The sequence below is a fragment of the Lucilia cuprina genome, chromosome 4 (assembly GCF_022045245.1).
Source record: "Lucilia cuprina isolate Lc7/37 chromosome 4, ASM2204524v1, whole genome shotgun sequence".
NCBI lineage: Eukaryota > Metazoa > Arthropoda > Insecta > Diptera > Calliphoridae > Lucilia > Lucilia cuprina.
This window is the reverse complement of record NC_060952.1, coordinates 82,870,495-82,883,098: the sequence shown is the minus strand read 5'-3', so window position 1 is coordinate 82,883,098 and position 12,604 is coordinate 82,870,495. Positions and strand designations below refer to the sequence as shown.

Here is a 12,604-nt window from a genome sequence, read left to right as displayed (position 1 = left end):
ATACATTAATACGTCTTTTTAAAATACAGACACATTTTTCCAAAATAAAAAAGCTTTTGAAGAAAACATTTTATATTATCTACGAATCAATAAAGCATTTGTATCTATCTTATTTAAAGAAGCTTTTTCAGTACAAAATTTCTTCATCAAAAAACCTTTTCTAACTAAATAAATTTTCTTTCAAATACAGAAAACATTTAATAACTAAAAAAAAGTTTTTTCAAAAGCTATTATTTCTCCTAATAAATAAGCTTTTTGAATTAAATAATTTTTTTACAAATATTATATGATACAATCTAACAAAAAGCAATATGAAAGTTTGTTTTTAAGTTTTTGCAAACATCAGTAACTCTTCTCGGAATCCATTACTCTCTTTATAAAGTTTTTTTTAATTAAATCAAATTTGTTTCAATTGAAAGACAACATATAAATCTCACAAAAAGCTTTCGAAATTTTTTGAACAAAAAAGCTTTGTTTAATTAAAAAGAGCTTTTGTAAACCTCAGTAACTCTGTTCAACAAAGTATTAAAGACAAAACCAAAAACGAAATTGTTTTAGTCAAAAGCTTCTACCAAAGTGGCTTTAAAACATTTTTCAGAAATTTGTTCTATCAAGCAATTTAGCTGCAAATAAATCTAAATAAATTTTTTTAAACAAGGGTAATTTTAATCATGTAAATAAGCCTTTATTATGCTAAGATTATTATCAATTTCTCTCTAAACTCTTAGGTATACTTCCCCTTAAAAATCTATTTGCAATTTGTGTAAAATTTTTCAAAAATAAAAAATCATGATTTGAAACCATTTTTACTTTAAAATTTAAAAAATAAATCTTGTTTGTTCTTTGACAATCCAACTAATAAAATTACTTTAAAAGATAATCTTAGTTTGGCACATATTATTTCTTTTTCATAAAAATCTTTAGATAAATTTCTTTTGGAACCTTGAAATGCAAAATAATTATTATTAAATTAGTTATTGTGTTTCTATTATTGTTATTATGATAAAAAGTATTGTATTTCCATTAAAAATCGATAACAAATGCATTACTCCTGTTGCTATGCTAAACAAAAAACATAGGAAAACCTTAACAACATACCAAACAAACTTAATTGTTTTTTTATAATTAATATATCTCTGCTATGTGTGTATGTGTCTGTCTGTATGAATGTTAATTATTGTTTTTCCAACGTTTGAGTAAAACCCGCCAACGATTTTTACGCTTTCGGCTTCAAATTTGCCATATCAGCAGATGATTCGTGCTGTCCTCGCGACCGGCAATTTCACTCAACGAATTGGCACCCGAATTGCGGAAATCCTCATAACCATCACCTCCCGATATAATAAGTATATTTGCAGCACTTCCACCAGCATTGGCCTGATTTGTTTGTGCATTATCCTTTTGGGGTTTGGGAGATTTCGAACCAGCCGAAGAGGAAGACTCTGCTTCTGTTTTACAACTTGAAGAACTTTCAGTGCTGGAATTGGCGGTAGAGGTACCTGAAGTTTCTACAAATGTTAGGAATCGTACATGTCCGGTGTGTCCATGGGGTATACCAGTGGGTACAACATTGGTGGTACCCTTGTCGTAACCTTGAGCTGGTATGGTGAGTAATACTCCGGCACTGGTGCCAATCCAGATCAGGTCACGACAAGAGAGTAGGGAAGTGACCCTTAAGCAAGCAGCCTTATGTTGACGTATAATTTCATCACAATTTGAAAGCATTTTATTCACAGCCTGTGCCAAATTAACTTCAGTGATTAATTGATGGCTAAAGAAAGCAACAAAATAGAAAATTAATAATTAAATATAGTAAAATAACTGCCTTTTTTATAAAATATTTATCAAAGGTTTATAGAACAAATTTTATGTGAAAATTTGATTTTTTAAACCTCTGATAAAAGTTTATGCATATGACCCTAAATGCACTTTAAAATCTTATACTCACGTATTGGAATGAAAACATTTAATATGAGCTGAATTTTGTATTGATATCCATACATAATTATTGGAAACACACATATTTGTTATGGGCTTGGAATCCGAGGAAATTTGTATTTGATTAATTACCTAAAAATAAATGTTAAAAGCCAAATTTAAAAAATATACAAATAAATAATTTATTATAAGAATCTTACCGCCAATGTATCAATATCCAAAACCTTAATAATGCCCTGTATCGAACACCACAATCTGCCGTGAACATTGAGCAATTTGGTTACGGGACTTGTTACGGTACCAATCGATAAACAATGCGATGAAGTAGTATTCCAGGCTATGCCATCTCGTAAATATACACAAATATCACCATTGGCTAAAGCCACAAATACACGATTGTCCAGGTACCTTTGAAGAAGAGAAAAATAAAAAATTTCACATTTGTTTCGCATAATTCGACAGATAATCTTTGTACTTACAGTATGGAATAGACTGCCGAATGATGTTCAATTTTAATACGATTCTTTTTGATGCGTATGTTGTCGGTACTATTGTAGACATGTATACAACCGTCTTCAGTACCAATCCACATGGTTGATTGATTGCCATCACTTTCTTCAGGATTTGAGTCCTGGAAAAAAAAATAATGGAAAATTAGAAATGATATAGGTGGGTGTACTACATTCTGGACTGATTGTGAACTGAACTAGAACTGAACTAGAACTGAACTAGAACTGAACTAGAACTGAACTAGAACTGAACTAGAACTGAACTAGAACTGAACTAGAACTGAACTAGAACTGAACTAGAACTGAAATAGAACTGAACTAGAACTGAACTAGAACTAAACTAGAACTGAACTAGAACTGAACTGTAACATTTTTTGTACCCTGAACAGAACAGCATAATTATAGTTCAGACTATAGGCCATTTATATCACAAGTTACAGTTCACGGTTTACACTATAAATTATAAACCAATATGTATGTAGTCCAGATTTTGGACCATACTCTAGCACAATCTATTGTCTATAACCTAAATAAATATATTCTTTGGAAAAACATAAAATTTATCTCACCTGATGACCATGATATAAAGTACCACTACTGCCAACAATTGCCGTCGAGGCCGTAGACGTTGAGCCGGTAGTGTGTGTTGAAGGTGCAGGACTTGGTACTCGTTCACATGGCGCCACAATAGATCCAGCCGACATAGATGCACCACTTCCACCACCCAAAATAGCAGCTGCAGCATTGGGATCAGCCTCTTCATCACTCGAACTTAAATTTAAATCTAATTGAATATCACTACTATTGCCAGCTGCTGCTGCCGCTGTTGTTGCTCCCGCCGCCAAATCGGCAGTCGCCGATGCAGCTTTAGCTTGTGTCTTATCACTTCGTTTCTTTTCGGGTGTACCAATGGCCGAGTTGGGTGTGGAATAGTTGGGTGAAATGCTCTTACGATAATCTAACAACTGTTGAGTATAACTATTAGGGGGTAGAGAAGAACGCTGCTGTTGTCCCGATGACAATGATGCAGAGTGTTCTTCATTAGAGGAGTTGGATTTGATGGAAGCTTTATGAGCATTATAAGCAGGTACAGAAGCAACGCAGAGAATACGAGCATTACAAACACCATTACAACTGGTCACATTCGGTTCAGGATGTAGCGACATAATACAGACTTGACCCACATAGCCATCACTGTTGCAAACCCAGACATCACGTTTTTCACTTAAAGTAGCGGCGGCACAGGTGAATTGGAGACCAGCTCTAGTTTTACGTATCGGTATGGAGGTTAGAAATTCAGGTATGGGATGTTTCTCTAAAGTGGCGGCTGTAATATATAAATATGTCAATTAGGAATTGAACTGGATAAATACATTTAAAAAATAATGAGAAATTTACCTAATTTTTGTTTGGCTTCGTTAAATGTTTCCTCCCATTGGGTTCTCTTTTCAGACTTACTAAAAACTATGCATAATTTCTGAGTACCATTTCTAAAAATGTAAAGTAATTTAACATTGATTAATACAATCATTTTGTTGTTAACAAAGTGTCTAACTTACGGTGAGTTTACACCTAATTCGAGCATATTCAATTGAGCATCATTCGTTTGTCTCTCTGACAATTGGCGCTGTACATCACGATGCAATTCTCTAATAACATCTTCCAAATACTGATGAGGACATTTAAGAGTGGCGGTTATATCGCTGATCTGTTGCAATTTATTGCAATCATCAGCCAAATTTTCAATTTCAGTCATTATACGTTTAACATTTTCATCTTTTGCTGGGAGTGAAGAAATATTTGTTAATAATACATTCTATAATAACTCGAATAACGAAGAAACTTACTTTTAACAATTTCCAAACAATCTAGAGAAATCTTTGTTAAGAATTTATATTTATTTGTATCCAATGTTGAGGCCACCGTACCCGGGCAAATGGAGCTTGAAGAAATAAAAATATAACTTTGAAAAGCTTTCTTAACTTAATTAACTAATACACTTACGTATTAGGTTTGCGTATAGTGCCGCTACGTTTCTTAATGCTCGTCAACACTAATAGATCGTTGAAGAGAAAGAAACCTCTTTCTTTGCGTGCACCTTGGCCCGAAGGCATTGTCACCAAATCGAAGAGTAAAAATTGTCGATCTGGTGCTATGAGATCTGTTATACCTTCGATCACTCCCTCTAACTCTCTGAGTGTTGCCTCTCTTTGACCATTTTCGAGTATTTCTCGCTCTTTGCAATTGATGTGCACTAGTATGTCGTGGACAAGCTTTAAGACGTCTTGCAGGTGCTTTTGATCGGGATGATCGTGATCGGTGTGTTTGATAAGTCTTTGAAATAGTAACTCGTAACTGGAAATAAGAAAAACGTTTTTAAAAATTTGTTTAAAATTTGGAGAACAGCTTTAGTTTTCTCGGAATTGTGATCATATCTCTATAACTTATGAATCAATTTCGAAAGCATATCTGGTTTAATAATGCTGTATTTAGTCTCTGAAGATATCTGGAGTCTTTAGAGAATCTACTCGAACAAACTGACAGATAAAGTAAAATAAACTTCGTTATACATAAGATTTCAGAAATCTTTAAAAATCTTCAATTAAATAAAATTCAAACATATTGTTCAATAATTTGAAAATGGGTTTTCTGAAAAAGGAAACATTTCCAAAGTCTGTGTTTCGGAATCCAATCCAATATTAAGATCATAAAGACAAATAGGGTTTCCTGAAAACCCGGAAATATAGAATCCGAAATATGTTAAAGATTTTGAAAACAAATTAGTTTTCTAGGTCCGATTTCGCAGATTTTATATGTATTGTAAAGACATCTTAAATCTTCATAAGCTTTACTTCAATGGACTTCATTATCTATTAGAATCTGTTACTCTTCAAAAACCTTAATACTTACTTTGGAAACTTTTGTACTGGTTTAATAAGCAAATAATCCAATGTTAACTTTCCCTTATGTTCTCGAGCGGTTGTCTCCAAGAATTTTGCAAATGCAGGTCTCTGATGTTTAGTATTGCGTATAGCATTCTTGGCACGACTGCAGTTATTAACAAACGAAGTGTAAACTTCCAAGACTTCCAGTTTGGAGAACTATATAAACAGAAACATTCAATATAATTTCCATTACAAACAAAAAACCTGCAAAAAATTTTACCGTTTCCATAAAAGCATCACCGACTTTCTGTTGAGTATCCCAATTATCCAGACGATTGCGTAGTTCGGATAAAAATTTCTCATGTATTTCCAAAATATCGGGAACCATAAAGAAAATCTCATCAACAGTACGAGCTTCAATAATGCCAGCATGTTCGGGTGATTTTAAAACCTTTAAATAACGATTGACCATGGTTTGCAGAGACTCAACATACGATTGTTCATTGCGGAATATTTCTTGGACTATATGGGTGCGGGTGTCCTAAAAATAAGAGAAAACAAAAAACATAATTGAGCAATTATTGCATATACACTGAAAGAAAACAATTACTAAAATTTAAAAAAAAAAAATAAAAAAAATAACAAATTCTCAAATATTTTTTTGGTCGAAATCCTTTTGCTAAACTTACACCCTCATAACCACCAACATTCCATTTATTTGTAACACCTCCACCACCGCCACCGCCATCCAATTGTATTCGTCTCTCGGAATCATCTTCAGAATCTGAACATGTTATCGATGTCATTTTTTTCAATCTTTCACATTTATCATTTTGATATGCTCCACCTTTGGTAAATTTATTGGCCACCGTGGTTATGGCCTGATTTGCTATCACTGACATGGATTGCGATACACTAGATGAACTGGATGATGAATTAATGGGTGCTGTAGTGGTCTGTTGCAAATCGTGCAAACTTAAACGTAAATTTTCACGATTGTGTGTCATTTTAAAAACTGATCAAATTAATTTGTACTTTTTTCTTAAATTTTTTGGTGAGAAAATTGTCAAATTTGCTTGAATGTGTTTATTTTTTTGTGGTTTTATGTCTTTTTTTTCGTTAGCAGAAAATTAAGTTTAATTTTGTGGTCGAGTTAAATGCAAGTTTTTGTTTGTAGTTTTGTGTAAAGTTTACAGATTAAATGATTGTTTTCAGATTTATTTTGCACTTAATGTTTTTTTCGAATATTTTTTGTCTTATTTTAAGATTTTTTTTAATTGTACTTTTTTTTAATACAATTAATTTAACAGCATTGTTTCTTTGATGAGCTCTTTTAGGGGAATAAATTATTATTATTTTTTTAATAATTTATTAACTCACTTTGGAAATTAAAGAACGTGATAGAAGAGATAAAAGGATTAAGAGCAGGATATGAGAAGTGGTTAAGAAACATTTGAATACAGAAATAATGTGTTAAAAGAACAAGGATCAAAAACGGAAGAAGTGAAAACTAGTTTTTAAAGAAAGTTGGTAGGTAAAGAAATGCACAGCGAAAGAATTTATAAAATATTTTTTATTAACTGATTATTAAATTTTTCACATAAAACGTAAATAAATAAAACGTAACATTACAAATTAAGATCTGGTTCAGATACTCGCCACACTCTGATAGAAGTTTTAAGACATGTAAACTATAAACTAAACTATAGACTAGAGTATATTCTAGTCTAGAGTCAAGTCTAGTCCATATTCAAGTCTAGTCTATAGCCTATTCTATAGACTAGTCTATAGTATATACTACAGTTGAATCAATATTCTAGTCCATAGTTTAGTATATTGTCTATTCTATAGTCCAGTTTAGTCTATAGTCTAGTCTTTAGTCTAGTCTACAACCTAGTCTTTAGTCTAGTCTATAGTCTAGTCTATAGACTAGTCTATAGTCTAGTCTATAGCCTAGTCTATAGTCTAGTCTATAGTTTAGTCTACAGTCTAGTCTCGTGTGGTCTGTTGCAAATCGTGCAAACTTAAACGTAAATTTTCACGATTGTGTGTCATTTTAAAAACTGATCAAATTAATTTGTACTTTTTTCTTAAATTTTTTGGTGAGAAAATTGTCAAATTTGCTTGAATGTGTTTATTTTTTTGTGGTTTTATGTCTTTTTTTTCGTTAGCAGAAAATTAAGTTTAATTTTGTGGTCGAGTTAAATGCAAGTTTTTGTTTGTAGTTTTGTGTAAAGTTTACAGATTAAATGATTGTTTTCAGATTTATTTTGCACTTAATGTTTTTTTCGAATATTTTTTGTCTTATTTTAAGATTTTTTTTAATTGTACTTTTTTTTAATACAATTAATTTAACAGCATTGTTTCTTTGATGAGCTCTTTTAGGGGAATAAATTATTATTATTTTTTAATAATTTATTAACTCACTTTGGAAATTAAAGAACGTGATAGAAGAGATAAAAGGATTAAGAGCAGGATATGAGAAGTGGTTAAGAAACATTTGAATACAGAAATAATGTGTTAAAAGAACAAGGATCAAAAACGGAAGAAGTGAAAACTAGTTTTTAAAGAAAGTTGGTAGGTAAAGAAATGCACAGCGAAAGAATTTATAAAATATTTTTTATTAACTGATTATTAAATTTTTCACATAAAACGTAAATAAATAAAACGTAACATTACAAATTAAGATCTGGTTCAGATACTCGCCACACTCTGATAGAAGTTTTAAGACATGTAAACTATAAACTAAACTATAGACTAGAGTATATTCTAGTCTAGAGTCAAGTCTAGTCCATATTCAAGTCTAGTCTATAGCCTATTCTATAGACTAGTCTATAGTATATACTACAGTTGAATCAATATTCTAGTCCATAGTTTAGTATATTGTCTATTCTATAGTCCAGTTTAGTCTATAGTCTAGTCTTTAGTCTAGTCTACAACCTAGTCTTTAGTCTAGTCTATAGTCTAGTCTATAGACTAGTCTATAGTCTAGTCTATAGCCTAGTCTATAGTCTAGTCTATAGTTTAGTCTACAGTCTAGTCTCGTCTATTGTCTAGTCTATAGTCTAGTCTATAGTTTAGTCTACAGTCTAGTCTCGTCTATAGTCTAGTCTATAGTCTAGTCTATAGTCTAGTCTATAGTCTAGTCTATAGTCTAGTCTATAGTCTAGTCTATAGTCTAGTCTATAGTCTAGTCTATAGTCTAGTCTATAGTCTAGTCTATAGTCTAGTCTATAGTCTAGTATAGTCTAGTCTATAGTCTAGTCTATAGTCTAGTCTATAGTCTAGTCTATAGTCTAGTCTATAGTCTAGTCTATAGTCTAGTCTATAGTCTAGTCTATAGTCTAGTCTATAGTCTAGTCTATAGTCTAGTCTATAGTCTAGTCTATAGTCTAGTCTATAGTCTAGTCTATAGTCTAGTCTATAGTCTAGTCTATAGTCTAGTCTATAGTCTAGTCTATAGTCTAGTCTATAGTCTAGTCTATAGTCTAGTCTATAGTCTAGTCTATAGTCTTGTCTATAGCTTAGTCTATAGTCTAGTCTATAGTCTAGTCTGTAGTCTAGTCTATAGTCTAGTCTATAGTCTAGTCTATAGTCTACTCTATAGTCTAGTCTATAGTCTAGTCTATAGTCTAGTCTATAGTCTAGTCTATAGTCTAGTCTATAGTCTAGTCTATAGTCTAGTCTATAGTCTAGTCTATAGTCTAGTCTATAGTCTAGTCTATAGTCTAGTCTATAGTCTAGTCTATAGTCTAGTCTATAGTCTAGTCTATAGTCTAGTCTATAGTCTAGTCTATAGTCTAGTCTATAGTCTAGTCTATAGTCTAGTCTATAGTCTATAGTCTAGTCTATAGTCTAGTCTACAGTCTAGTCTATAGTCTAGTCTATAGTCTAATCTATAGTCCAGTCTATAGTCTAGTCTATAGTCTAGTCTATAGTCTAGTCTATAGTCTAGTCTATAGTCTAGTCTATAGTCTAGTCTATAGTCTAGTCTATGGTCTAGTCTATAGTCTAGTCTATGGTCTAGTCTATAATCTAGTCTATAGTCTAGTCTATAGTCTAGTCTATAGTCTAGTCTATAGTCTAGTCTATAGTCTAGTCTACAGTCTAGTCTATAATCTAGTCTATAGTCTAGTCTATAGTCTAGTCTATAGTCTAGTCTATAGTCTAGTCTATAGTCTAGTCTATAGTCTAGTCTATAGTCTAGTCTATAGTCTAGTCTATAGTCTAGTCTATTATTTAGTCGATTATCTAGTCTAGTGTATAGTCTAGTTTATAGTCTAGCCTATAATCTAGCCTACAGTCTAGGCTACAGTTCATTTTTTATGATCTCGTCCATAGTTTGTACAATATTCAAGACAATTTTCCTTATTTCTCGCCTCTTTAGAGATTCACAAAGCCAATATCAAAAGTACGTATGTAGTTTTAAATGCACTAAATTTTTAATTATTATCTAATTTAAAATTTATATAAAAATATGTTTTTTTTATTATGTGTATAAATTTTCACATAACAAAATAACAAACAGCAACAACAACAACCTCAATTTACAACCTTCACTAACCTTGTTGTAAATAACTATATTAAAAGTGAAATAAAAAGCATCTTTATTTAAAAAAATCAGTAAATGAATAAAATATTTAACAATATGAACTATTTTTACAAGGATCAAAAACCTTGACTTTCAAATACTAACAAAAGTACATTCAAAAACATATACAAATGCAATAAAAAACTCATACATACTGATAAAAATAAAGACCCTGCAGTCTGTAGCAACACTACCCATTAAGCTTAATGATAAGTTTCTTTTTTTCGCAAGGATTAACCTTAAATTTTTAAAACAATTACAAATGGACAAGTTTTTCTGTGATAGATTACTTTTGGCGGTTCAATTAAATTTAGGAATACATTAACATTCTATATAACTGTGGGGCTTACATATACCCATAGAATTTCTATGTATGTAATTACTGCAATTCAACTCTTGTTGTAACAAAAAATACGACAGGAAAATAAAAGAAAACACGTAAGTCACAGAAATTGTGAAGAAAAGATTGTAGTCATGTTTATGTCCATGAGAATGAGAATGAAAATGTGAAATAAAATGTAAACAGTAACAACAATAACAAAAAATGTCAAAACCAAAATAACATTGCCCTCTAAAAAAATGAAAACATCAACAACAATATTATCATCATCCTCAGCAGCAATGTTGTCAACAACAATAACAACGACCTCTGTGGCAATATGTAGTTGTAGTTTCACATTAAGTGGATGCATCAGCTTACAAAAACAACAATAATAAACAGAAATGTATAGTTGACAATGCGGAGCCAGATAAAGGTTTCTTTAAAATCGTCGTTTCCTAGATGAGTTTAGTTCTAGTTCAGTTCGAGTTCCACTTCAGTTCCAACTACCCTCGTAGAAACTTAAAAAAATTTATATATAATCTAAATACCTGCATATGAATTTCAAAATAATATTTATAAACAAAATAATAATAATAACAATAAACAACAAGTAAAATATACAAGAACACACGTAAAAATATTGAAATGCAAAAAAAAATCGAACCTTCACATGCACTCAATCATGAACTAACACTAACATAGTAAAAAGTACTTTTGCATTTCCATTAAATGCAATAACAAGAAAATAAAAGCAGCAGCAACAACAAAAAGCCCACTTGTTGATAATGTTGTTTTGACATCAAAAACATACGCCAACAAAAAATAACGACAAAAATAAAATGTTTTGACAAAAATATGCAACCAACACTTGAAAAATACCCCACCAACTTGCACACGCAACCAACTTACTGCTACTATACAACAACAGCTCTCACATAAACGCCCATTTTGTTTATTTGTATTCCTTTATACTCTTCGGCATTTTAAGCAACAATGCAAGTGAATGTCATGCATGCCAACCACATACATACATAAGTGTAAGTTTCAATATTGAATAATAGCAACAACAAAAAAATGATTATTTTATTGTTGTGCATGTGTCAGTAAGTGCTTTCAATAGGAAAGAAAGAAGCTTTTCCTCTTCTAAAGCAAAATTGGTTGAATAAAAATATATATTGGGGAAGTGTACATCTTTTGTTATTGTTATCGGGCATGGAAAGTTGAAAAATTTAAAATATTAGTAACATGTTTCAAATAGAAGCTTAACTAGAACTGAACAAGAACTGAACAAGAACTGAACTAGAACTGAACTAGAACTGAACTAGAACTGAACTAGAACTGAACTAGAACTGAACTAGAACTGAACTAGAACTGAACTAGAACTGAACTAGAACTGAACTAGAACTGAACTAGAACTGAACTAGAACTGAACTAGAACTGAACTAGAACTGAACTAGAACTGAACTAGAACAGAACTAGAACTGAACTAGAACTGAACTAGAACTGAACTAGAACTGGGCTGGAATTGAACTTGAACTGAACTAGAACTAAACTGTTATTATTTTATTTTTGGTTTAATGTATAATATTTTAACATAATGCAATTTTAAAAATAATTTTTTAATGATTTTTTGTTTTAAAAATACAAAAATCAACCACAAATGTTTGATATTTCCTTAAGGGCGTGGGGATGTAATTGGTATGAAAACTTAGAAGAGAGAAATTTAACAAATAATATGATCTTAGCACTGACGTAGAATTGTATATGTGGAAACATTATTACATTTAAATTTTTTTATTTTTTTACCTATTTGTGATGAGTTTGTGACAAAAGTCAATTTTTTTATATATTTTAACAATAATTTAAAATTACATATTTTTTAGCTTTATTTATTAACTTTAATAAAATTAAATTATTTATTAACAGCTTTTAATGAAGTTTAATGAATATTATAATAATGACATTAACGACCCACTTACACTTGAGTAGTTAACAACAACAATAACAATATGTTTAAATATCAAAGTATGTACTAAAAATTTATATATATTTTTAGTACATCCCCTTACATACAACAAGTGCATACATACGTATTTATTGCTTGATTACAAGTACATATTGTACAATTTAACCCTAGAATTTAAAAAAAAATTATAAAAGTTTTTCAAATTATTGATCGTGTTATATTCTGAGGGCCTGATAGATTTTGAACAACTTATTTCAGGAATAAGACAAAAATATTAAGATTTAAAAAATTTCCCCTAATATTAATTTTCAGTAGGAATTTTTATATGGCTGCGAGTCCTTTAATTTTGTGATTGATTTATTTTATCAGAAAAGAATATCTTCTCTAATTTGA

General features: G+C 30.8%; 1 protein-coding gene across 2 annotated transcripts in view; it reads right to left on the bottom strand.

Annotated features, from left to right (window-relative positions):
* Positions 1 to 662: 662 nt before the first annotated feature.
* Positions 663 to 12,604, bottom strand: part of LOC111675994 (rho guanine nucleotide exchange factor 17) — a 57,410-nt gene continuing 45,468 nt past the window's right edge. The window contains exons 1-12 of one of the 2 annotated variants that reach the window (XM_046950272.1): positions 6,022 to 6,614; positions 5,613 to 5,873; positions 5,358 to 5,548; positions 4,452 to 4,802; positions 4,295 to 4,389; positions 4,007 to 4,229; positions 3,846 to 3,937; positions 3,017 to 3,774; positions 2,418 to 2,569; positions 2,139 to 2,346; positions 1,949 to 2,070; positions 663 to 1,771 (exon numbers count right to left, since the gene is read on the bottom strand). In XM_046950272.1, coding sequence (XP_046806228.1) covers positions 1,231 to 1,771; positions 1,949 to 2,070; positions 2,139 to 2,346; positions 2,418 to 2,569; positions 3,017 to 3,774; positions 3,846 to 3,937; positions 4,007 to 4,229; positions 4,295 to 4,389; positions 4,452 to 4,802; positions 5,358 to 5,548; positions 5,613 to 5,873; positions 6,022 to 6,339 — 3,312 coding nt within the window. In that variant the 5' untranslated portion in view covers positions 6,340 to 6,614 and the 3' untranslated portion in view covers positions 663 to 1,230. Of the gene's footprint in view, positions 1,772 to 1,948; positions 2,071 to 2,138; positions 2,347 to 2,417; positions 2,570 to 3,016; positions 3,775 to 3,845; positions 3,938 to 4,006; positions 4,230 to 4,294; positions 4,390 to 4,451; positions 4,803 to 5,357; positions 5,549 to 5,612; positions 5,874 to 6,021; positions 6,615 to 12,604 lie in introns of those variants that run through there. The other variant, XM_046950271.1, reaches the window with a different exon arrangement.